Source organism: Dermacentor andersoni, chromosome 8, assembly GCF_023375885.2.
Source record: "Dermacentor andersoni chromosome 8, qqDerAnde1_hic_scaffold, whole genome shotgun sequence".
Classification (NCBI taxonomy): domain Eukaryota; kingdom Metazoa; phylum Arthropoda; class Arachnida; order Ixodida; family Ixodidae; genus Dermacentor; species Dermacentor andersoni.
Genome location: NC_092821.1, coordinates 7,514,754 through 7,541,930, shown reverse-complemented (window position 1 = coordinate 7,541,930; position 27,177 = coordinate 7,514,754). Strand labels below are relative to the sequence as shown.

Here is a 27,177-nt window from a genome sequence, read left to right as displayed (position 1 = left end):
TTGAGCAAGTACTGTCCACCTCTGAATAATTCAGCTCAATGACTAGAATTATGTTATCTGCAGGAGGCGATTTTTTAAAGTTCTGTTAAACTTATATATGATCACCCATTACATCTTAAATTATGGGGTTTTACGTGCCAAAACCTGTTTTTGATTATGAGGCACGCCGTAGTGGAGGCCTCCAGAAATTTCGACCACCTGGCGTTCTTTAACGTGCACCTAAATCTAAGTACACGGGTGTTTTCGCATTTCGCCCCTATCGAAATGCGGCCGCCGTGGCCGGGATTCGATCCCGCGACCCTGTGCTCAGCAGCCTAACACCCACCCATTACATTAAGCCTGTGATAGCTTGCCAAGCCTCTCGCTAGGATAACCTTATCACCCATAGAAATTTCTCCCAACAGCAAGCACATACTTTCCCATAATGGTAATATACAGTTTTTTTGCGATACACTTTCAGAACATGCAAGTTGCGTGCAGGAATGGTGGGCTATGCAGGGTGAACAATGTAAGAATGCAATGCATGTTCAAGGGACTATTGCCTTAGGCTAGTGGTATAGCATAATGTAGCACGAACATTCCGAAAACAACCGAGATGTTTGGGCTTTCTTGAAGCAGTTTTAACCCGCCATGGTTGCTTAGTAGCAATGGTGTTGGGCTGCTAAGCACAAGGTCGCGGGATCAAATCCCGGCCATGGTGGCTGCATTCCAATGGGGGCGAAATGCGAAAACACCCATGTACTTAGATTTAGCTGCATGTTAAAGAAGCCCAGGTGGTCCAAATTTTCAGAGTCCCCCACTACGGCGTGCCTCATAATCAGATTGTGGTTCTGGCACGTAAAACCACATATATCAATTAATTAGGCAGTTTTAGCCCATTTTAATCTGTTTCGTGACGATACTGTCATCTAAAAAGCTGTTCAGATCTTCCAAGTTCTTTCTGCTTGGCTGTCACCAAGCTTTGCACATAAATTGCACATAGTACCTTTGTTGAATTCACTCAGCCATTTTATTTCACTCAATATCACACTGGGACAAGACAATGCTCAACACAACTGCTCCTGTACAACAGCCAACACAACTGAAAGACACATCACACGATGTGGCAAACCTGTGCCATATGGTCTTCTCTAAAATAAATAATAAGGTTGGATAATTTTCAAACGGGCCTTCTATGCCTAACCATCTTGGGTCGGATTTCTTGACCAACTCTAGCCTTACTGCTAATCTACATTCCCATTGCCTAGTGAATACAATAACCAGTAAGTCTATACAAGGCATCCTTATGCCTGCCACCACTAGCACCTGAAAAGCACTACATAATTATCTCCATTCACATCCATCCTAATGGACTTCCCTGCCATAACCAACCAGCCTGGAGCTCCCACATAAACAGATTAATAAATAATCACAGGTACAGCATAACACACTATCAATCTTTTTTGCACACACCAGCCACTATCTGGTGTTCCATTCAGGTTCTGAAAAGAATTAATGAACCACTATGAGTATACAAAAGTTTGTAAAATGCAACAGGTGAATTAAAGCGCTCAGTTGAGGTTGGACTTATGAAGTAAATTGTGCTAGACGTGTGCAAAATTTTCAGGTAACAAAAGTGAACATTAAAAAAATCTATAAAACAATTACAGTCAAACCCACTTAAAACAATATTCAAGTGCTACGAAAATCCCATTGTTATAATTGATCATTGTTATAACCAGGTTGCATGAAAAAAGCAAACTAGGGGTTGGCAGAGCTGTTGTGAGGAAACTATAATGGAGGGGAGGCCAGTGCTCCTCCCCATCCCATTGCTCCATCTGGCTGCTGGTTGTGTTCACTCGTCTAACTGCTTCCTAGGTGCTCCGATCGCATGTAGCCAGCCATGGCTGTCAGCGTTAAAGAATGGCACTGATATAACTGTAAAGAGGGGCCATGGGTGGCAAGCGATATGCAAGCTCCGCTAAGGCATTGTTTTGGTAGCCCCAAATGGGGGCTTTTAAAATATGCGAGAAGGTTGCCGCGGCAGCCTGCTCTACGATGTCACCGCTGCCGTCATTGCCATCACTATCCGATGCAAGCATGTTCGCAACGATCGCCTCATCAGTTAGAAACCTTTAGTTTCCTGATCTAACTGAGCACTTTCTTTTCACCTGCAACATTGTGCAATGATGATGATTGGCAGGCAGATCAGCCATCTTCCGTTTCGGCGGCTAGTCAAACGAGGCTGGGAAATCATGCAGCCAGGAACGATTTCGACGCAACCAACAAAAACAAACGCGAGCGATTAAGCTGTTTACAGAACTGCGCTGAATGAGGAGCCAGCAAGCAATCTGGGAGTAACGCAGTTGGCACGGTCTGTGCGTGTTTCAGAGGGTGGTGTGGCGTAGAGATATGCGCACAGCCCATTTGTGTTCAAGCGGCGTGGAAGGGCGACGGGAGAGAAAAATTTGAAGAAGGCTGGAAAATGAGCGCGCGGCGGCTGTCAGGGCCACCATTCAGCAGCTCGAATTTCTCGTTTACTTTTTTTCTTTTCAAGGATTTCGCATTTCACTACCTTTCAGCACAGGCACCCAGCAGCCAGACTTCACCATTATAACCAATAATGCGGCATCAGGGCATTGTAGTAAGTGGGTTATTTCGTCATGGAACACATACAAAAGTTGATGGTGCAGCAGCTTCTAATTGTTATAGCTAATATATTGTTGAAACCTGTATCATTAAAAGTGGGTTCAACTGTATAAGAACCATGATGAGGCTTGAGGTTATGAGAATTGTTGACAATGGGTTTTTACTCCTAATATCACACATAGGGTACAGGGGCCATTGTATCTGAGGCCTCAAGATTAAATTTAGGCATCCACAGCAGAACAATGCAGTGGGTAATTTTAGGCACCACAACTGCACCTATAGGGGTTGCAAATCTACAGCTTGAATTCTTGCTTTTATGCATGACAATAATTGTCTGACACATTTTAATAACTATACAGTAATCCTTTGGAGATGTTTCTACTTGCTGCAAGGCAGGTATAAAACAGCCAACTTAAATGCTCCCATTAAGGTATAGAAAATTCAGTGGTCTGTTTCTGTGTATATTTCATAATGTAACAGTCCTGTAAATAAGAAACGAAGCCAAAAATGCACTTCCTACTCACATTCCTTTCGAAGACGCTGTGCCAGCTTCACTACCTTTGTAGGAATAGCCAAACGGCGGGCATTGCCCTGGGATTTGCTGCCTTTGCAGGGATTAATATCACATATTTGCCTGCAAGAAAAGCAGTAGTAATGTGAGCATCTCTTATCGCCATAGATCTGAATGACTTCACATTCACAAGTCTTAAATGCTTTTCGTACTATAACATATCCACATCCAAACAGCAGCAGTGGATGAGATGACAAACATTTGAGAGATTTTAGTTCAGATATCAAAAGTGCCCAAATTATTCCGAGTTTGTTGACAAGAACAGATTTTAGCTGCAGATATAAACACTTTTGCCCTACAGTTGTTGCAACATCTTACAAGTGTTAGTGCTTGTGAATGTTCCGACACCCCTAAGCCATGGTGACAAACCAACAAGCACCACAGAGTCCAGCTTTTCAAACAACCAAACGTTTCAACAATCCCTTGCTTTGGTCGAGTTGGGAAGAAAGTGCCCAACCAAAGATTGCGACAAAAGACCTGTACATGTAATTCCATATCTCCATAAAGTTTCAGATAACTTGAGAAAGGTCGCAAACCAACACAATGTCAATCTGGTTTATTCAGCACTTAGTAAATTGTCAGCAGTGTGTAACCTTCAAAACAAGAAGCACCAGAAATGCATCCAATTTCATACTAATCACTGGACTAATTACACCGAATGCACTTCAGATATTGTCTATCATATACCCTTAGATTGTGGACGTGTTTATATAGGACAAACCAGAGCTTCAATGACAGGGCCAGACAGCACAATAATGATGTTTGAAAAGGATATGATAGTCACTTGGCTGAACATTGCAAAAAGTGTGCATGCACACCCATGCTTGGAGACACAGCTTTCTTGTGGAAAGGATACACAAAAACACAACATGAAATGGTTGAAGCATATTTCATAAGGAAAGCAAGTGACAAGTGCATCAGCTGTCCATCTTTGGTTTTGCAAGAAAAAGTGACATTTCTTTTGAGGTATATAGGCACATGAACTGATTGACCGTACAATCGTGCATATGATCCGATTCATTCACAATCTTTAGTGTGTATGGTGATCAGTGCATGATGTTCCTGAGGTGCAGATCATAAACAGATGTTCGTTTGAAATACACGTTAAATGGAAGTAGCACTAGTCTTGTCGTATGTGTTTCTTTTGTCTTTGTCTTTAGCACATTTTTATGAACTGTCCAAATGTTTCCTTTTGTTGCCAAAAATTCTGGATTTGAAAAATGGGTTTACTTTTCTATAACATGCTGCACTATTAGCAATATCCAGTGAGAAAAAAGGATGTGTACATCTTTCTTATAAACTTTCTCAGTGATGATAAAAAAAGTTAATCTGCTCTAGACACCCACATTTTCCTATCAATCATAATTAAAGATGTCAACAATTTGTCTTCATAGATAGGCAAAAGCTTGTGCACTAAAATAGCACAACTCACCTCTGAATGAACTCAAGTGTTGTAGCTGCTCCCTTTGCATAGGTCATGTTAAACACATAGTAGCATAAGAAGGCAAGACACGCTGCCTCTATGAAGCCAGTGCTCTCCGTAAACAACAGCTGCTGCTCGCGAACAACAAAACATTTCTTCTCAAAGATGCCTCCTGCAATGATACATAATACACATTTTATAAGCACCAATGAAATTTCTTAGATGATATTCAATATGCAATGGAGACCACATCTACCTGCTAGTGATATCAGTTAATACTTATTCAAACAAACTAGTGCTGCCAATTTTAAGTAATTACGCTACCTGGAGGGTCCTTTTCTGCAAATATGTACAAAATTGAGTCTGTCATACTTGTTGAATACAACAATATGGCACGATAACCAAGTGCCTTAAAGATAAGTAAATTCAGTCCTATAGTCCTTAAATCTGTGTGCCATATGAAGGTGTTTACCTTGGCTAGGACTGCAAGCATTGCATAGCCACAGGAATACGACAAGCTGAAGTGCATTAGCTCCAACTTTACCGCCAGATGTTTAATTACAAAGCTACCATCAAAGTAAAAGAAATACTGCAAGCGTCTCGCCTGTTTTTCGTGCAAGTCAAGTTATGAAAGACAGAAGCATTTGCACATGTTTTACAAGCTACACAGGTATTTCTACCATCTTAGTTTGCTCATTATTTTGGAGAGCTTGGTACGATGTTTCACTCTTCCTTATGACAGGCTTTGCTACTTTCGTAGTTAACACACTTCCGAGCAGGCTTAATTATGTGGCACATAAAACTACAAGAACAGGTGCTGTTGCAAAGGCATACAGTCACCGACTGATTTTTCGGACTTCAAAAATTTGGACATGCTCGATTATTCGGTCTGCTTCGCGGCACGGCCATTCTCCCCGTAGACCATAATGTATAACAACTGCTGAAAGTTCAGACACCTTGCAACCTCTTGTCTGATTTTTCGGACACTCCTTAAGCCAACTCAATCGAGAGCACCATGCACCAACTCTGACCGGTGCATGGTTCGACTTGCTGAACGCCATTTTTGTTTTGAACGGAGCCTCCTTGCTGCCCCAAGAAGCGGCGCTAATGCAAATCCCCTCTCATCATCATCGTTTCTGCTTGGTTCGTAGCTCCAGCAGTTCCGGTCTCAGCTTAGTAATCCATGTCAAGACAATCCAGCAGCTGATTTGTTTCTTCCTTCGTGCACGACGCTGCGAGTAGGCCACATTTTTCGTTTGTATGACTGGTGTCAGCGTGAGGGTGTGGTGGTGATTGCTTTGTGTGCTATGTCGAGGTTGCGATGATGAAACGCGGCATACGGAAACATCATGTCAGGTGTCTAATGGCGCCGACAGTGCCCGCTCAGACTGCGCTGGGGCATACCTGCAAGCGGGTGCCGGGAGGGCTAGGATTTGTAGCCTTCCGATGTGCTCCCTGCTGACGCTGAAACTGTTCTGCCGAGACCTGCACAGTGGTTGCATTGCGCTTCCGGACACCGTCTCATTTGACAGTTTCACAGGTGCTGATACTGCTGTACTGACATGCACAGAACTCGACAACGGTGAGATCATTCGTCAGTTTTTGCTGCACTGCCGGATGACGATGACTCTGATTAGGAAGATGACGCAGCATGTGCTACGCTGCCGTCGCATGCGGAGTGTGTACAAGCAGTGACTGACCGTACGACCCTCTCCGAGATTCAGGCTTATCTGATTGTGCGTAAACAGAACAGCTTGCAACGGCGAATTCACGATTTCTTCAAGCCTACTGCCGAGCCCGAATAAGTGAGTGGAAATAAAGGATTTCTTTTTTTTTTCTTAATCTGCTTTTCTGGACACCTGCTTATTCGGACATTTTCGCAGTCCCCGTGAGATTCGAATAAACGGTCGGCGACTGTATTGCACTGCATTACAGACTTTGAACATTAGTGTCTTACCTAATGAAACCACAACTGGTGTAGATGGAAACTCGTCCATCACTTCCGTGATGCTTGTACCTTCCTGTGAAAAGAAAGAATAGCACGTGGGAACTAAAAGACGACACATATGCCAAACAGCCCCAGTGTATTTCCAAAATGGAGGCAATTGAATATACTGAATTAGTTTCACACTGCTCCTGAGTGGCAATACGGATTTTCCAGAAGAACAATAAACAATGAGGTGCTCAGTGCCAGCTGGTGCCAGTAAAAAGCTTCAAATTTTAAAAACATTTCATGTTTGTGATCCTCATTAGGAACTACAAGGTAATACTAGCGATGAGCACAATCAAGCAAGGGAAGTGTCAGCCAGAACCAACATTTTGACAAGGGGAACTTGATTTCATCAGGTACCATGAGACTTGTCAAAATGTTGTCTTCAGGCTGAGGCTTTCTTCGTTCAACTACAACTGATTACATTGTCTCGTCTTGTGACCACTCTGGCTTGTTCGCATGATACAAAACTAGGCTTTTACTAGCTTCTTAATGTTCAAAATCTGAAGTACAGTGAAACCCACTTATAACAAAAATCAAGTGCCATGAAAATTCCATTGCTATAACCGGGTTGCATGAAAAAAAAAAAAAAAAACAGACGGAAGGACGGCATAGCTGTTCCAAGAAAAATATAAAGGCGGGGAGGCCAGTTCTTCTCTCCACTACCTTCCTCCATCCAGCTTCTGACTGTATTGACTCGTTTAACTTTTTAACTCTGCTTCCTGCATGCTAGAATCACGTCTTACTAACAAGCTGCGGCTGCCGGCGTTCAAGAATGGCACCGCAATAACAACTACAAAAGAAAGGTCACAGGCGGCAAGTGACATACAAGCTCAACCGAGGCATTGCTTTGGTGGTCCCAAAATCCACCTTTTAAAAGATACAGGGAGGTTGCCGCAGCAACATCTCAGCTTGAGAAATCCAGAAGAAATGCTGGGATGAAATCGCAACAAGCATCTCGCCACATGCTTCCCAGTGGCTTGCACGGGAAAACCGCATATCCGTCAGCCTTGCTTGCTTTATGCGAAGCTTGCCGACATCCTTCCCCAAGGCATCCAGATGCTCCATGTAGTGAAGCGGATGGTCCCTCGCAATAACAAGCCCATGAGGGCCTGAATAATCTACAGAACCTCCCGCGGGGACAATGTTGAGGTAGCCTGCCCTACCGCATCAGTGCTGCTGTCGTGGCCGTCACTGTCACCATCCGATACAGGCATGTTCGCAACGATCGCCTCATCAGTTAAAAGCACTTTGTTTCCACATCTATAGCAGTGTGCTTCCTTTTCACCTGCAACATTGTGCATTGCCGATGATCAATGGGCACATCAGCCATCTTCCATTTCTGCGGCAAGTCAACGTGGCCAGGAACGACTGATACAACGAATAAAGATAAGCACGAGTGACTTAATCCTTTCGGAGAATTGCGAAGAATGAGAGCCATAGAATAAAGACCCAAGCACTGGACCGCAATGGTGCGGTCCATTCATCTACGGAGGGGTGGAAGGGTCGGTAAAGATAAGCGCGAGGCTGGCATGCAGCTCTCATGGAGCAGTTCGGGTGGCAGGCGATCGTGCAGCGGCTCGCATTTCACTTTTTTCCTTTCAAAGATTTTGCATTTCATTACCTTTCGGCACGGACACCCAACAGCCAAACTTCATTGTTATAACCGACAATACGGCACGGGGACATTGTAGTAAGCGGGTTATTTCGGGTTATCACAACCTTTATTTCTCTTAGCAGATCTAGCCTCCTGATCACATCTAAAACATATTTTGTGGTGGCCATATTAAGAGGCGATGTAATTATTTGCTGCACTCTGAGGGAATCGATTTTTGAACAGTGCTACTTGGCCAATAGCTGTCCATTAGGAAGAAAAACAATTTCACAATTGACAGACCTTGAGCTGTTGTATCTTGGTGTCTACCACATTCACTAAGCCAAAACGTAATTTTGCTGCAGTTTTGGTTCCACTTTAGCTGTTTAGGAATTTTCATTGAAATGTTAGGACAGAACAGTTTCTAAAAATCCAGCAGCATAGTGCGTATTGAATTACACAAAACAAGCATTGCTTACTTCAAGAACACGAAACAGATCATCTGGATCATCCTTGAAGTAGGCTGCCAATAGTGGAATGGTGGCTTCTTCTTTTGCATGCTGGTTTCCTTTCCTCTGCTGAAGTTCCACCTTAACCATCCACTGCACAAGTTCTTTCCTTGGTGCAGAGAAAGTGTCCAAGTGTTTTATGAACAAAGGTGCAACGCCAGACAGGTTCTCCTCAAATATACCCTGGAATTGAGTAACATAACCCAAGTAAGGAAAGAACACAACGAGTCAGTGCAAAGAAAACAGCCAGAAATAAAGTGATAATTATTTGAAACAGTCAGTATGAAAGCAAGCATCTGCAACAGACAATGCTTTCCAACAACTGAATATATGCCGCCAACAAAAATAACTATGACCATGTCATCAAAATTCAAAGTTCTGCCAAAAGCTCTCAAGGAAGAAAAAACAATTACTCCACCGAAAGAACATCAAAAGCAGAAGATTAGCTTACATAGGAACCAAGTGTTCTCTTATGTTGTTATTAAAAAAACTGCAGGTACCTTAGGTCATGCCTGAAGTAGAACATTGCTTTAACGGCAGAATTTGTTCATATTGTTCATATGCAAGACATTGCTACAGGTACTATGTGAGTTACTAGATACTGTAGTGAAAAAATATATTTAGCATTTTGCATCACGTGAGGTGAACTGCTCAAAATGTTGGTGCTGCATTATGCAATACCACTATGCCAGGTCAATAGTCGTTAGAACACACACTTCAGAACACACAAGTCACATGGAGCGAGGTCAGGCGGCCACACCCCTTACTCACCTGACCTCGCTACATGCAATATATTTTTTTTGTTTCCTGGAATCAAGAATGACATGAAAGGACTGCGATTTCACGATGTAGAAGAGGTGAGGGAAAATACTAGAGGAGCTATTAGGCCACCAAAACAGACAAGTTTGAAAAATGTGTTGAAGAATGGAATCGTAGATTAGACAAATGTATTAAGTGTAATAGAGTACCTTCAAGGTGATAAGGTTTTGTAAAAAATAAACATACAGCAACTTAAAAATAATTCCAGTTACTTGTGGGTAGCCCCGTCGTATACTAAATAAAAATATAGAAAAACTAACCTCCGTTGTTGTAAAGACGTAGTGCCACCTATTGACAGTTTTGATGAAGTATAGCACATGTTACCCATCATGCCATCTATAAATAAGATTTTAAACCAACCGTACCTACAGCCCGGCAAATTGTGGCTTTGGAAATGTGCCCCTGTTGTTGGGTTCAGTGATTTGCCAGCTTTGGTAGCCAATGAGTTAGTATTAAGCTATTAGAATCTGGCAACATTAATGCCTTCAGGTAGCATGTGTGGGCTTATTTACTGGTTGCCTTCACCAAAAAGGATCACGTTCTCGAGACACCTGCGGCAGAAAGGATGTTCCACGTCTGCCACCGAGGTCTGTGAGCGGTGGCGCTGGCTAACGCTCCCAGGGTTCTACTACGACACATAAATACCCAAGAAAGTGGATGGGGAAGCAGCGCTGCGGTAGCTCAATTGGTAGAGCATCACACGCGAAATGTGAAGGTTGTGGGATCGTTCTCCACCTGCAGCAATTTGTTTTTTCATCCACTTTCATTTCCATTAATTTATCGTTTCTTTATTTTGTTTATTAAGCACAAGTAATTTCCCCTATGTTGTACTCGGTGTCAATGTTTTTTGGCTTCTTATGATATGACTATTAAGCTTAAGTTACACATCAGAGTATAAACAAATACCAAGGCCAACATATGTGAATTACGCAAACCAGAGAACGCCTTCCACAAACCTGAACACCATTTATGCATTGCATAAAATGCTGCATTTACTTCCTTCATGCCTTTTGGAACATGAGATCCTGACGCCTCCCAATGATCCAGATAATCCTGTACAGATGTTTGTTTTTGATGGAAGAGCTCTTGGTTAGCGAAGTTGTTAAAGGGATGATAAAACCAGCTTTGTTATACCTAAAAGTACCACTTTGAGAGTATCTCACACGAAGTGCTTCTTCACAGGAACATTATGTCAGCACATCAAATTAAACAAAAGTACAAGTGATTAAACATTGCCATTCTTTCAAGCTGCGCCATTCTCCCTTGACATTTTGCCAAGTGGCCATGCCTATGTCCCACCTTCTTGGAAACAAGTTGCAGTGAAGCGAGAGTCTGTTAAATTGATTTGAACTGAGCATGTTCTCATGTCGCTTTTTAATGCAGTTTCTTTCATTACTGTGGTGATGCTGGCCTTAAAATGAAGTTCATGTGCAGCACTCGCCTTTAATACAGCACGCAGTAGCTGTAGATAACCCTCTACACACAGCTGCAATGCAAGGCAAGTGCAATGCAGCATCAGTACCATTAAAGGGGCCCTGAACCACTTTTTATCGAAGTGGAGAAAGACATTTGAAGTGAAGACAGGCTATTTCAGAACCACTCTGCCACAAAAAGTACTTCGATGCGTTCAGTAGAAGCGCAGTTATTGACAATCAAACAAGGCCTTAGCTGTGCTCCCCTTCCTCCTCCAATGCCTTGCACTGCGAAGGCTGCGGCGGAGACGTCCACCGTGGCGCACAGTTCCAATTCCTGATTTCGTGCCTATGCCGCGCTAAACGTAAGCCAAACGCAGCTGTCCTCAGAGAACTGCAGTGCGCTTAGCCACTGGACTGGTGGCGGCACCTCGTGACGGCCGCGGTGTAGCCAAGCACAGCGACCAATGGCAGCCGCGTATTGGAGTGTGCTTTATGATGAAATAGAGCATACAGAAAAGTGCGAGGAGCATGAGGTTTTTGAAACGAGAGCGTTTGAGAAAAAGGTGACTTCGCGGTCCGTGAAGCTCCGACTTCGCGCTCCGCTTGAGAGCTCCACGGACCGCGTACGACAGCAGAACTTGGCTGAGATACAAGAGCGTATGCTATCCGCGGACTATGTTATTTCACCAAGCCCGTGGGGTGGTTCAAGGCCCCTTTAATGCTTTTGTCGCCGAAGATATCGCTGCACCTACATTCACGTAAGAAATCCTCTATGTTCCATCAGGTGTCCTTGCTACGATGTCATTGTTAATCTTTGTTGCATTCTCTTTCATCCCTTGCCTTTCTCCATGTAGCCAGACAAAGCTTCCAAAAAAGCCCTGCTTTTCGCAGAAAGCTCTTCATTCTACTACATCCCTCACATGCATGTTCAAGTTCATGTGTACAAACAATCCACATTCTCAAAGCAGAAATATGCCACTGACTTGAAGAGACGACTCAATATATAGCATTTGATATTAAAAATATGCTTCAGTGAAGTATTCCCTACATCACATGGGAAGCCAATCAGATTGCCCACCAAAGTGACATTACTACTACCCCAGTCTACATAGAACGCAGGTGTTTCAAACTCAATAAATTACACGGTTTACGCAGAGCACCTAACTTTGTATATTGATGAACACAGGGATCTACCCTAGGACTCGGTTCACTTCTACATAGCCATGAAAACTGTTTCAGTGTTCCTCCTTTGTAGCAATTGCTACGAACGGTTGGATGTCTGATTTTTCCCTTTATTAGCGTCCCTCTACAGTAAGCACAATGAGTAAGCGAAAAGAAGATGCACTAAGACCATGGGCTGCTATTTCAGATAACATTTCAGACTTTCCTTCTAGAGGCCATTTCTTTTGTCTGACCTTAATTGTCTTATGGAGTGCTTTTCAATGTATGTAGCAAACACTGGTAATGCGTAGACATAAGTATTTGCCATTAGAAGGAGCTCTTACCCTCATATTTTTGCCAAGGAGCTGACAGGCATGCTTGTAAAAAAAGGACTTGTGGAAGAGCAATGGCCACTCCTCTCTGACTTCTGCCGTGCTATGGACTGGTGCATCAGAATTTATGAACCTTCGTTGTTCACTGTAGGTTGCATCCATACAGGTCTGTGCCAAGGGTACATCTATGTCTCGCAGTGTCTTCTGGGCCTCCCCTTTAAGAAACTGGATTTTTTCAGCTACGGTATCGACTGGTTGCAAGCACACTGGCTGCCAATTGGCACAGCCATATGAGCATTTCTTGGTCTTCACGCATGATGGCAATCCCTGCTGTTTCACACGGCCCAAATTCTCTACTCTGTTCTCAAGTTGCTGGAACAGGGAATCATATCCTCGACCAAACACCTTGCCACTGACTGTGCGGTCCTGAAGGCAAGCAGGAAAACGCTTTACCACGGCCTCAGCAACACTGCGGATGAACTCTCTCCTAGGCCGTGGTGACACCTGCATCATGTCATGCGCAATGCACCTTACAAGATCTCTCCTTTCTCCGGGAGGAAGTGCCTGAGGTGCCTCTAATGCGACTTGAACACTTCTTGGCAGCCTCTCAAAATGAAAGTTGAACTGGGGTGTGCTCACTTCTTCAAAAATTGTCACGCAGTCGGCTTGCGAGATACCTAAAGTAATGGAAAATGCAAACCTGTCAATGCACCAAAGCTGTACTGGCACAAGGGGGGTGGGGGAAGAGGCGGTAGTATTCTTTAAATGTCTATCTAGTAGAAATGTACGTTTTAGCTGCTGCTGACGTGCTGATTGGCTGGACTGGGGTGCCAGAGAGAAGGAAACAGGCACCCACAGCAAGTTTCCTTCTCACTTGTTCAGCTCCAGCAATCAGTGGCAGCTGAAATAGACATTTCACTTGGTGGACATTTACAGAATACCCTCCTGATGTGTGAAATATAAGCAGCTGCAAGACTTTTGGCTTTACACACAGTACTTCTACATATCAACAGGCTTTCTGAAGCAACAGAGTGCAGCTGCATTGCTTACAGTGCACAGAGAAGCTTGTACCGAGCCTTCAATGATACTGAGTGGCTTTTAAGCCTGTAATCATGGCAGTGGCGAGTCAGGAACACCATGCCACTCTCGCAGGGCATAAATTGAAAACCCAGGACTGATTCTTTATTCATTTTTGTGTCTTGTGTAAATGCACTGAAAATTTGAACTTGTCGACCCGGTGATTCTAAGAAAAATTAACCCAATGTGGTTTAATGCTGCACAATAAAGTACTTCCCACCAACTTCAAAAGTGGCTGCATACAAGCATTGATTTAACTTTGTTTTTACAGTGCCTTTCAATTTATGTAGGTTGTGTGCCCTAGAGAAAGTATAAAATGAAATGCCAGCCTATAGACATCAACACAGTCATCTGTTGTGCCCCAAAAGTAATGCACAAGATTCTGCAAGGTTGTAACAATTTATACATTGACCAGACAGCCCACTAACTCATCCTGGGTAAACACTGAGCACTGTAGAATGAAGGTCATGGCCATCACATACCTGTCTGTACAAAGAATGTGACTGTACTTTATTTGTCAGAACTGATGTTCATGCACGCAAAATCAAATTGAAGAGAGCATATTCCATGAAACCACTTTGGTTACATCAGGGTTGGGCAGTTGCATTGGAGTAACCTTAGTGTACACCAAGCATTCGGACAACCTTTAAGTAGTGTATTTATATAGTTGCTTTACCATGCTCGTTGCAATAGATCACTGCTGTCAAATTTCCTTGCAAACAGTCCATTGATAATTCTGACATGCCATTTTCCCTTATTTTGTTCTCAGTGCATGCCCCCCAATAATCTTTTTCAAGCAATATTTTCAATAAGCTTTCATGCAAGAGCCCACTGTGTTCTGTCCTGACCTGCATTCCCATCCCACCATGAACCAAAAACAGAAAGGTGCTAGGTATTGTTCAATTACATTGGATCTGAGTGGAACAAATCCAGGAATTTCAGGAACCTTTTCTGCAATTAATGATACCCATTGGGTCAAAATTCAACTGGAGTCCCCCTCTGCAGCATGCCTTATAATCATAGCATGGTTTTGCCGTGTGAAATCCCAGAATATAATTATTTTTAAAATTTTCCTGCATAAGAATAGACCAAGTATTTAAGACCACGATGACATCATTGCTTGCATTTGGGCATGAAATTAAAAAAAGCGAATACTGTCATTTATTTCAATTGCAATTGCTCAACCCCCTTTTACCAAAGAAATGTCAACAGTCTTGAAGGAAACTAAAAATAACTTGTTCTTGGAGTAGTTAGAAACTTGATGAAACCATCATGGCGTAAATCAAGCAAGACATTAGGAACAAAAAGACGACACCACAGCTGTTTATCCTAGAGGCTAGAAGAGAACACACAATAAAATGTGCATGTGAACGGGTTCATCAAGGTAATTAAGAAAAGCCATCTTTTTTTTCTCACTGCCATGTAGAACCACTGTGCATGCACACTTTATTGTTTTCTCTTCTAGCCTCTAGTAATAAATCAGTTGTGAATGTAGTGGCAGTGGTGTCCAGTCTTTTGTTCCTTGTGTCGTTTAATTTGTGCGACAATGTCTTAAAGGAGCACCACACCTGTAAGTTTTGTATCCTTGTAAATTTCACGTGTCACTCAACCACTGGTTCTGATAATTTTTTCAGCCATAAGATATGCAAATGAAAACTAGCCTGCACATTACACATTCATTACCGATACAATGCACTTTTGGCAAGCCCATTAATTCACTGGTTCCAGGGGACAGATTTCAAACGTGGCACTTTAGATGGTTGCTCAGTCAGTTTATCAGCTTGTATTTGCATGCTCACTAATTCTCTGGATTTCAACAGAGCCGCTTGCTTATGCATCGTTTTCATTAAATACTTTCACTTGTAGAAATGTACTTGTCCGGTTATGTCTCTGTTGCCCATCTCTAAATGTGACAAAAAGTTGCGTACCAAGAAGTGCTGCTTCCTGGGCCAGTTGGTTCATACTGATACTTGAAGAAACTGCAAGCCACCTTCATGTTTGAGTGTCATTTTTTCGCTGGTTTCCTCAAGTATCATTGTGTGCCAAGTAGCCAAGCACTCTGCTCTTCTAGGAATAATGTCAAAATGCAACAGTCTATCATATAGTACACATAATTAATAAACAAAAAACATTACACATTTTACCTGAAGAACCATGTTCCACTGGTGGTATAACTTCAGCAACTATAAAGATCCTGTCGTCCAGAGGAAGCTCCTTCAATACATCTTGAAAGACATCTTCTTCAAGAAGAGTCCAGTCTTTCAAAAAAACCTGTTTAAAGGTAGTGGCATTATCTTGTTACACATATGACCATATGAAAGCTTCACCAATTCGTGCACAAATACGCAATTACCAGTGATCAGGCAAGGTTATTTTGCCGTAATTGTAACACTATAAAAAATTTTATCTTCCAAATTTGTGGCCTCAGAACATGCATCACATTATGTTCGAGCTTGTCATGCAAATATGCTTTTTATCCTTTCTGGTGCTTCAAACTGCAGTAGCCAAACCACTAGACACCACAATGATCGCTGCTGCATGCTCATATGCAGGCACTACTGAAGTAGGGTTGGCAATATTGATGAATGTTTAACAGATTAAATGTATCTCACAAAATTATTAATCTTCATCGATGTCCACCTTTCATTTAATCAACTTAATTGATTAGGCCGGTTCGAGTAATCGTTTTCTAGAGTTAGACAGGAGTGGCGTGAAAATTTCGAAATCGTACTGGAATGCTGGCGCACGAAAAGAGACTGTGCAGCTGAGGTAGAGCGACTGTCGACTTTTATTCCAGATCCCGAGTGATGCCGAGCACTTCCCCTCTCTGCTCCCTCATTGCACATGCCACCATGCTGCCCTAAGCCGGAGGCTTGAAATGCCCTCGCAATTCATGGCCTACTATAGCAACCCAGTCGTTCATTGTTGTGCCACTCCCAGTCCACTAAAGACGCGCCACAGCATGCACGCCTGTTTGGAGCATGTTTCACATAGCGATGGGGTTCATGTCGATTCCAGCAAATCTACAGCTTACAAGCATCTGTCTAATATGCTGCTTGTGTGACCATTAAAACAACATGTCAGTTTCACCCTAAACTCCCAGCCAATTGACATTACTTTATGTAGAATAGAGCATGTGGTTTAAAATGTTAAACCAGTAATTTTTTTCCTCCTGTGTATAGCAATTTTTTGCATAATTCAGTTGGACTTCAATTTTCACTTTTGCCATTTTTTTTATTTGTTGTTTAACTGCACTATACAAAGATTCACTAAAGCCATGTATGTTATTTAATTCTGCCCTAAGTGATATTCTTTAATATATACTGTTCTTTTCCAACGCCACTAGTGTAAACTATATTAGTCTTTAACAAGTTAAAGATTGTCCTTTATTAAACGTTTATACACTCATGTTTAGAACTTTGTTCCACCTCTCAAACATTAAAACAGGGTCTTACAAAAGTATATAACCATGTTTCAACCTTTTTAAAAGTGCCCGGCAAAAACTTTGATGACTTAGTTAATCAATTAAAGACCGTGCATTGTACACAATTGATCGATTGAAGGCTATGATGATGAATGATTAATCGATAATCAGATAAAAATTAATCGGCCATCCCTATTCCGAGGTGCTGCCTGTCAATATCCTTGGTGCCATGGAGGACGATGTCTTACAGGCACCTGTTCTTAGGCACCATTCCTCTTTCTGTGCCAGCATCCCTACGTGATAATTACAATATATATTCCGTTTATTTTTCTGTGATCGCAAGTCCCCCCTCACATTATAGTCATGGTCGCATTATTTACAAGAAAATACAGTACTCCAGCTTCTGCAGTGAAAGAAAATTCGCTATCAGGTATAAAAGGGGTGAGAGGTTCTTTACATGCAACTTGTGATGGGTCAAAAAGACCTTTGGTACTGAATAAAGCACAGACAACAGGCTTAGCTGTTTCTTGTGAAAACAAAACTAGAAAATTGGATCTCAATTACTTTGCCAATCCATGATGATTATACTAATGTAAAGGTCATATTGTTACAATGATTTTCACACATTCAAATGCTGGAAATGGGTAACTTCATTAACCAGTCATTACTGCCCATGAAAACAAGGGCAAATCATTAGTTCACTTTAGCTACAGAGCCCCTACACCCCTTGGTTGCCAAGTGGAATGAAGTAGCCAGTGCCACAGAGAAAAAATAAAGCTGTGCACCCAAGCTGCTGGCACGTGACTGAAGATAAGGGATCCGTGCATAGCAAAGACCTACAACGCCGAGACCTAGATGAAGCACGAGTGTTACCTTTGCATTTTCCGACTTGCAAACGCCTTTCTCTTCTGCCTGTGCTAGCACTTCTACAAGCGTGCTTGCTTGTGCCATTTTTTTCACACTGCAGTCTCCATTCCATATCTTTAGGAGTGGCATTTCTCCTGCAGTAGTTGAAGCAGCAGTTACATTTATAAATAAATTCAGTCTTTCATTTCGGAATATTGCTGTGTTTCAGCTGCTCAGAAGCTGTATCCCAAGTGGAAGCATTCTGTTTAATGCAGCAAAACAAAGCTATGCTTGAACTAAAGAACATTTTATTTGAGACACAAAGTGCAAATGCCAAAAGAAAGAAAATGGTTATTGCATTTCACAAGACCACTACTTCTTCAAACTAAAACCAGTTTTTGAAAACGAGAAACATAAACTTAGCCACAGCAAGGACAATACAATGCAATGGGTACAATCACAGTACAGAGGATCTTAAGGGATATTGAAGAGAAACAACAAAGCACTCTACGCTGATTAATACTTCCATAACCAATTGCATTAATTTTGCAGTAGGAGGATCATTGATATATGAAAAAATGAAACCCAAACTACCACTTTTTGATTTTCAATCCAAAACCCCTATGTCGATATGCCAGTTTGATGTCACGGGTTTAAAGCTGCAAACTGTCCCAAAATGCTTGCTTTTTCTACTGAACAACAATATTAAGATAGACCAGAGTTCCTTTTTATAATGCCCACCAGCTCATTTCCACATGCTTCTGCTTGGTCTTCTGTTGCATTCCAATAAGCATAAAGGTTTTGTCTTTGTTGTGGTGCTAATTCTGTTGCAGGCCCTAACCATTCGCAGTACCTCCATCTGCATTGACAGCTGTGTTCGCCAGGCAACTATACTGCATCTTTGTTGTAAATTACAACACGGTAGAACTGCAAAAATTTGATCAACTTTGCTGCATGTACATACTGGTGGCTCCTGGCCCTGACAGGGTTGGCTGTCACCAGCCGCCCCCTTTCCCTTCTCTCCACCCAACTCCTCGTCTGAACTTCGTCCACTTTACAGTTGGCAAGTATCTTCCCACATTAGAGCCACTGTAGAATAGCAAAACTTGTTATGTTCAATCTTTGGCTAGCTTAGAATACATTGTAGTTCATTTTCACCAATGAAAAATAAACTAGTCCTGAGTAAACGTAATCTAAACCCATGACGTCACAGCAAGATGGCGTGGAAACACCACCCATTGTTTTTGCGTCTATTCTGGCTTGCCTCTCGCAGCAATTGGCTTTTTTTGGCATTGTAGAAACGTAACTTACTGATAGAGCTGAACTTAATTTTCTGTTTAATGCCCCTTTAACAGGTAATGATGCTCAGAGTTTTTCACAGAAGGAAAAATTCAATCTCACAACAGAATTGCCATTAAACGAGTATGGCTGGTATGCTGTTCTGTCAAGAAGTTCACGTGCATGCAAAAGAACTGTTTCCTCTGTTGAGTTTTGCAGACCATACAGTTCAAGGCCAGGTAAAAGTGCTGCAGGTGTGTGTCGAAGCAACAAAGCTACCGCTTCACTCTGGTCTTTAACAATGGCAATCACTGAACCAAACACTACACTGAATCGTGTGCCTGAGACAAGCACATAATCATTACATGCATAAGTGTAGCCCTCTACTGTAGCTTTCTTTAGCAGCACACAGTCATCAGAGAAGTCTTTTCTCTTCAAACTGCCGAGTACTTTCAACTGCTCGGACATGCTCATGCCTGTGAACTGACTGGCAATACAAAATAAGCCACGTGCCGCCAAGAATGATTGAAAAAGCTGATGCCGTTCACTCAGCGTCTTGGTGACGTTCTTGTAGTTCCTGACAGATCGAATACATTCTTTAAAGTACTGATGCTTACTTTCGAACCTCATCGTCCACACATGACAAAGTGGGCCGAAGTGCTGCAAGAGTTCACTGTAATGCAACATGTTATGGTGCTTTGGCCTGAGTTTGTCTCTGGGAAACAGTTCACAGCGAGAAACAACATAGTCTTCAATCAGCACGTTCATATATGCAACCTGGGCAGCTGTTATCTTTGGAGCCATTAGAAGGTCTACTACTTGCATCAACGTGATGACAAGCTCCCAAACAGCATCATTCATGTCTACTACTTTGCTGCCCAAGTACACAGGAAATAATCTCAGCAAAGTCCAGTTCTGGAGTGCGTGGCCTCCAAGTTTGTTACTGTTGTGGGATACTTTAGCAGGCTTGTTACGCAAGTCATGAGCATTAAGCTTCATGGTAGAGATTCTGTTGTTCAAGTAGCCATATGTGAACCAGCCTTTGTTCACAAAGTAACGAATGCATAGTGCCAAATCATATTGCACCACACCTTCAAAAAGGTCATGGCCAATGCATGGCGACAAACCTGGGTTGCAAACATGAAAGTGTTTTAGAGCATGGAAAGGAGAATTTCCAGTCAAACCACAGTCGCTCTGCACACCATTTCCATTGGCAAGGCGGCCTAAACTTTCATTATAATTTTGGGGGGTACGACGTTCACCAACTGCATTAGGCACCTGCTCAAACTCTGCGCGGGTCACAAGGCAAAATCTGCAAAAGTACATGGATGTGCTAAAGTTCTGTGTAAAGCCTCCCACCATGTGGCTTCCAAGATTGTCACCTGCAATGAAACTGAGGCGCACAGCATAGTGAACCTCATTAATTGACAATCCTGATCTTTCAAGACTGACCAAATCCTTTACCAAAGGCTGCAAAACTACGTTTAGCCCAAACTCTCTTATATCCTTGTTGCGACAAAGCATCACCAGCTGCAAGCTTTCCACATTTGATCTACAATGCAGAGGCAAATTGCCTAGTGTCATGTACACACCAAGTAACTTGAAATTTCCTTTTGCTGATCCCAACGGATTTACAATTTCAAATTCATCTTGGTACAGTATGATTTGTATCACATTCTCTTGTTCTCTGAAAGGTTGGCACAAAGTAAAGTCACTGAAACAGTCATCAGACATAGTCCGAGAGGTAGGTAACTGCTTGCTTGCAGGTGAAAAGTGCCACAAGAATTGTATAAGGTCTGCTACTGGCACATAGTGGCAAATGGAAGCACTGTTTTGCCTGTTGAGGCCTAAATGAATCTCAGATGGGCTCACATAACAAAACTTATTTTTGTAGTACTTGTACCGTTGATAACATGAAGCCAGTGTTTGCGATGCTGTGTTGAGGTTGTCATTAGCAAGATGAGACTGCACTGCAGCAAACGTCTCTTGTGGAACTATTGCGGCTACCTCTTTCAGTGATACATCCTGGCTCAACCTATGAAGATTTTTTATGCCTTCTGCTATATATTGCACAGTTCTAGCTGGCACATGGTGCTTGCACTCAAGTTAGAGAAGTAACAAAGCAAAATTCTCTGTGTAAAGGTCATGTTCAGAACTATGTGCACTGGTTTCCCCACAAGAACCATCCTTTGAACTTTCATCTGAAAGATCCATTACTTGATTACCTAAAACCATTTGGTCTTCCAGTTCAGGGCTTAGGTTTGGTGCCTGCGTGTGCTCTAAAGCACTCTTTGCATTGTGGCTTCTACACACATGCGTCCGAAATGATGCACCAGAACGCAGTACACTTGTACAACCTTCAAACGGACAAGAAAGGCAATTCAAACCACTGTTAAAGTGGTCAGCAATGTGCGAAATAAAGTCTGTGCGAGTGGTCTGTAGTCTCCCACATTGCGACACAGTACACTGATAAGTATTGGAGTGTCGCTGGCGCTCGCTGATTTGGTTCCTGTGATGCCTTGAGATATGTTGCCTGAAGCTCCCGTAGGTTTTCAAAACAGCATGGCACTCCTTGACGTGGCATAAGGCACCGTCCACCAAGCTACTGTGGAAGGCGAAATGTTCAAAGTAGGACTTCAAGGTTGTAAAAGTTTTTGTACAGAGGCGGCAAGTGTTCATCTTGCATCACTGATGATGGTGCTACAATAGAAAAAGCAAATTCTTTTGTAAAACTATTGCACCCATTAAATACTCCAGATTTAATAAGCTTGACTAAGTTTCTATTTTCTGCACTCATTTCCATCTTCGTCACATGAAAGCAGACTGACGAATACACACTGTTTGCAACAGATACTGATTATTATTAGGCTTTGCAGTCAGATTACACGCAAGTGCACTGCAGACATAAGATAAAGCAATGTAATGTTCTCTAATGACAATGTTTAGATACCCTTCTGTTAGCATGAAGGTAGTTTAACATTATGATCCAATACACCTGTGAGGGCTTGCGAAATCCACAAGACTCACTATGCACTGCGAAGGGCTGAAATACATATGTTCAGCCACACTTAACTGGCCAAAAGATGAACTATCTCAATCACTGAAGGACAGCACTATGCCTACTTCTGTGTCCTGTGGGCAAGTGAATGAGACCGAGTGAACTGTGGCATCGTTGGCAGACGTCGTCTGCTCCCGGACTACTACTAGTAGCCGGTTCCAACTGCAATATGGCATGTAATTACGACAGTATTCCTTAATAGCCGCTGCTAAAATGTCCGCTACTTCTATTTACTGATGTTACAAAATGAAATCTCGGAAAATTTACAATATATGATACGATACCACAGTTTTTGTGTGTCCCATACGTAGAAGAACACGTAAATGATCACAACATGCCCGATGCGTCATCTGTCGTGCTGTGGCAAAAGCTGTCTTTTCTTCCTCACCTGACCGTGACTTTATAGGGCCATCCGAATGCAATGTCACTGCCTAGCAGATTCTTCTCCTCAAATACTACTTTCTCCAAGGTTAAGACACACAAACCATGATTTACTATCATGTTCAATATGAGCTGCAATGCACAATCCATGGCCAGAGCACTAACGTGAAACTCTCAAGAAGCGGATTTGGCCATTTCATACACATACCTTCTGTGCTTTCAATCATCAGCTTCTTTACAGTGAAAATACACTGGCCCACTGAGCTACGTGATGCCCTAAGCCCTTAGTGCAGCATGCTTCGTCACGGTGCATTGCTGCCTTAGGAAATGTAAAGTCATATACTCAAAAAAGATCATACAAGGCACGTACTGACATCTCTCATAACGATCAACATAAGGAAAACATTAAAGGAAAACCAAACAGTGCTACAACTCCCCACACAATTATACCCCTGTCATAAGGGGAGACTTCATGCCATTTTTATCTAATGACATTCTATCCATCAAATGACACTAAATACTGTGTGCTGCTACATGACAGAATATTGACACTGAATATGAATGTGTCATTTGCAGATGATGGCAATCACAATTTGTCAAAGACTAGGAGGTACAGAAAAGTTTGTGTATGTGCAAAATGTTTTAAAATATACGTGTCTTTAACAAAAAATTATTTTTTAGCATGACACAGCAGCAGAACAGCCATTTAAAATTTTGGCACAGGTCCTGGCGCAGCAACAGGCACTTTTGGCACAGTGTCAAACATATCTATATGCCACATACTGTGTCAATTTTAACTGAACTAGTCAATAAATATAGAAGTTGGCTTTATGTCCACCAATAAGACATTTTGACTAGAAATTACCATAGTAGCATAATTTATGTTTATTATAATGTGTTCCCTACATGCATATTGCATTGTAGAGGCGCTTCTACAATTTAGGCTTGCAATAGGCGCTGCACATATGGCATGCATTAAGCAAAGAAGCACAAAAAAATATGCCGAACTAGAGCACTTCAGAAAGACCACATCCTAAGACATGCCCGCTTAAACGAAACCTAAAGGGAAGATGTCCACAGGTGTCTTCTAATGTGCACAATTTCTTTCTCCATAACCGTGCAGTGCAACACACCAAAGCTGATGATATTGCAACCACAACATCTGCTTCCCTAATCATGCAGGGTCGCTAAGAAGGTCCTTATTCATAAGCAAATACATGTCAGCAGTTGAGTAGATGTACTACAATATATTTTTTTAAAGTCGCACCGCCAATAACAATACTAAATACTGTGCGACTGGACATTATCAGAGAATCCTTTTCGAACCAACATCATCCTTGAGTGAGCTCCGTGCAACACTAGTACGAGGAATACTGCAGTGCTGCACGAAGGGAACGAAAAAAAAGAAAGAGTAGTACAGCCGCACATTGTAACCAGTGTTTTTGGAATGTAGCACAATGGAACATCAGCCAGAAATATAGGCAATACAAACAGCATGGAAACAGTGAATTGAGAACCTATCGCTACGGCTATATCTGTGGTTGTGGCTGCTCCATTAACTTCATGCTTTATGTACTGGTTTCAGTTTTATTATGACGGCAGCATCAACAGTAGGGAGTTCTTGTTCTTATACTTCTTTAGGTACAGGCATGGCACAATTTTACGCCAAAATTATTTTTTGGGGCAGAATAGCACAGAAGTCCGCCCTTGGCATAATTTCGATCAATTGGCACAGCTATTCCACCACTACGTGGCAATTTTATCTGCAAATCTTTTAATACATTTCTGTCCTCGTGCAGATTGCACTTATGACATGGTGCTAAACACAGTCTAAAATGCGCTTGGCAATGTTGCTGGAAATGAGAATACTAAACATTTTGGGAACAATTAACTTTAGTGTTTTGTTACCCTTAAAAAATGAAAGAACAAGAAACAAAACAGTGAGAATTGAAAGCATTAATTGCTATAATTATCTGCTTACTTTTTATTATTTTGTTTGTTTGCAGCCTCTCTTCAGTGAGAAAACTCATCCGGTACACAAGCGTATTCAAACTGATTCAGCAAAATGAGTTGTTTCCAAATTCACTTTTCTTTAATGGTACATCTGTTGTGGCTTCGACGGGGCGGCCGGACGAAGGACCTACGGCATGAGGCCTAAACGGCTGGGGCGCGCAGCGCCTCAAGATAGAGCCGGACTGCTTCAGTTGGGGACCAGACCAAGAATGATTTTATTACAGCAAGGGGAAATGCAGCAGACAACTTACAGCGTTTGGCGCTGAGTGGCGCCCTGACGTAAACGACCCAAAACCTAGCCGTAATCCAACACAGGATACCACAACATCCACATGTAGCAACTGACTAGTGACATTACATGCAGATGTCATTAGACACACATGACATTAAATCTATTAGTGTGATCTGGGTCACATTAGCTTAGATGTGGAAGCTTTTTTCTCCGTAAATGTAATTGAAGGCCGACTCAAAGTTTGGGCATCTCATGGATGTGGGAAGCCGCCATAATCTGGCGACTAATTTTATCGGCGTTCTCAAATAAGCAGTCATTTCTCTAACAAAGAACAGAAGACAGGTAGTGTTGGCCTAGGTAAGAATATGTATCATGCTTTATATAGATGCACATGTTATACCAAATGTGCACCCGTGAGCAAAAGTATGCAAACTGCAGGAGTGTACGCCAAGCTGCATTCACGCATCATTTGCTGCTGTGTGATGTTGCTTTTCCTTACAAGGTACACTGCTCATTGGCTAAACATCAACACAGTGATGCTTCCTGTGCTCCATCACATCCGAAATGCTGTTTCAAAGAGTGAGTGCAGCAGAGCTGGTTAGCACATCTGATGCACATTGCATTTATTTGATTATTGTACGTTCTATACTGCTTTCTTTCACATAGAATGCCTTGCTTCTAGTTCGGTGTTATATTATTGGAAATGGTTCCAATGCTTGCTGCTGCTCATTCAAACACAGTTGTGTAATTGATGTCTTTTGTCACACAAATGAACTGTAGCAGATCAACATCATAATCTATGAAAGCAACGGCAGCATGCCGACTTGCCTTCAGAGTCCTCAAGAGGTGAAAACTGCAGGTTGTCACTTCAGCCAATTATGCAACCTTATCTGTTTGCAAGGGGACAACTTTGAACGACTAGAGCAGCATGTATGCCTTGGTACTTATGTTTTCGTGCACATGGTACTGCTCCCACAGCGGTCTATGGTGATTCTTATATGTGCATTCGTTGTTGTCATACTCAATGAGCAGTCCCTGTTGCAAAAGCTCTTGGAAGATGAAAGCTGTACAGTGCCCTTATTTTCATTTATTAATACACTGAGTGTTCTGTTGCTTGGCAGAACACAGTGGTACCTTGATACTATGTCACTGTTCTTTGCACAACAAAGGTCAGAGAGTGCAAAACTGTGCTATGGTGGCTTGAAGGCACGGTTGGAGCATTGCTGCGGGCAACAAGCGACGCTGTGTGCAACTGACAATGATGATTGCTGAGGAAAGCACGACATAAATGCCTACATTTGAGTGGAGCCACAGCTGCTGTGGTACATTCATCACTTGTCAGCTAAAGCCAAATTTATAGCCTTACATATTATGTACAACAGGAACCAACCACTCTGCTGAAAAATGTGCACAAACTTATGTGTCCTACACGCCACACATTCAAAGGCATGGTAGTGACTGATGCTGTAGAAGCCGCGCGGCACCTTTTTCGTTGCTAAATACTTTTTTTCGTCGCGGTGGCAGATTGGATTTTTTACAAGTACTGCCCCAGAAGGACATATGTAACCTGCAAACAGAGGCCACATTCTAGGCCGGTCGGGTTCTAGCTTCGGTGTTCCCGTTGCCGCTTTGGTGTCCTGGCGGAGCCGCCAATAATACGAAATAATGACACGTTCTTACAACTAGTAAAAAACACGACTGCAGAAACATAATTACGCCCAGCCGCTATAGCTTGTTACACTTAGTTCAGCACTGCGGCGCCCAGCGACTTCTACACCTGTCAGAACTTCGCCCATTAAAAGACGTGACTGCACAATTGTGTCCATCATACCTGAAGCGTCGCACAGGTTACTGGAGGAAAAGATGCGATGCGCGTTCTTATGTACAGTGAAAATCAAGTTAAGACGTCAGGAACAAGCGCCGACCTGCAGAAAAGAAAACGATAAGCACTCTACAAGACGCCACGTGCGTATTGCCTACTCGATTAGATCCTCCGCGTTTTCAAGCGACGATTTGGACACGATGGAACACACTAAATTACCTGGGAGAAAGTAGCACGTCCCACGACGCAAGAATCATTGAAGCTGCTTGAACTGCAGATCTACGGCAAGCTAAGTTGACCATCAGCTGCACAAGGAAAGACGGCATACATGAAGCCAACACTTAAGAAAACTTGCGCTCAATAAAAGACGCAGGTCACAAAACATACCTGATTAGTATTACGATGTGTCAACGTGGTGATGCCAAATCGCACGCAGAAGCAACACGGACAGGGCACTACAGCACAATCAACATGACAACATGACAACTGCAAAAAGCGCTAATGGCATTGTTCCTTTTCTAATGCCCCTTGGCGCGAAACCAACGAATCGCGGCGAAACGAAAGTCTGGCGCGAGTGAAGGTACGCGCGTTGGCCAATGCTGTG

The 27,177-nt window shown here is 42.5% G+C and overlaps 1 protein-coding gene and 1 long non-coding RNA gene across 2 annotated transcripts; both read right to left on the bottom strand.

Annotated features, from left to right (window-relative positions):
• Window positions 1-464: 464 nt before the first annotated feature.
• On the bottom strand, window positions 465-13,081 carry LOC129383677 (uncharacterized). The gene is made up of 6 exons (XM_055068343.2): window positions 12,455-13,081; window positions 8,686-8,898; window positions 6,580-6,643; window positions 4,632-4,794; window positions 3,153-3,262; window positions 465-1,481 (listed from the first exon to the last, which is right to left on the bottom strand). Coding segments are annotated over exons 1-6 (1,053 nt in total). The 5' UTR covers window positions 12,956-13,081; the 3' UTR covers window positions 465-1,479.
• An 8,311-nt stretch (window positions 13,082-21,392) lies between these two features.
• On the bottom strand, window positions 21,393-26,727 carry LOC129383622 (uncharacterized). The gene is made up of 2 exons (XR_011896219.1): window positions 26,583-26,727; window positions 21,393-21,767 (listed from the first exon to the last, which is right to left on the bottom strand). It is a non-coding gene; the product is annotated as an uncharacterized lncRNA (long non-coding RNA).
• Between the last annotated feature and the right edge of the window lie 450 nt (window positions 26,728-27,177).

Bases quoted from the DNA above. Each gene is read 5' to 3' on its own strand.
- LOC129383677 (XM_055068343.2), bottom strand. From the start codon at position 12,955: ATGATGCAGGTGTCACCACGGCCTAGGAGAGAGTTCATCCGCAGTGTT. The intron at 4,795-6,579 runs GTAAGACACTAA...GTATCATTGCAG, and splicing joins ACCAGTTGTGGTTTCATTAG to GAGGCATCTTTGAGAAGAAA. The intron at 3,263-4,631 runs GTGAGTTGTGCT...CTTTTCTTGCAG, and splicing joins ACACTTGAGTTCATTCAGAG to GCAAATATGTGATATTAATC.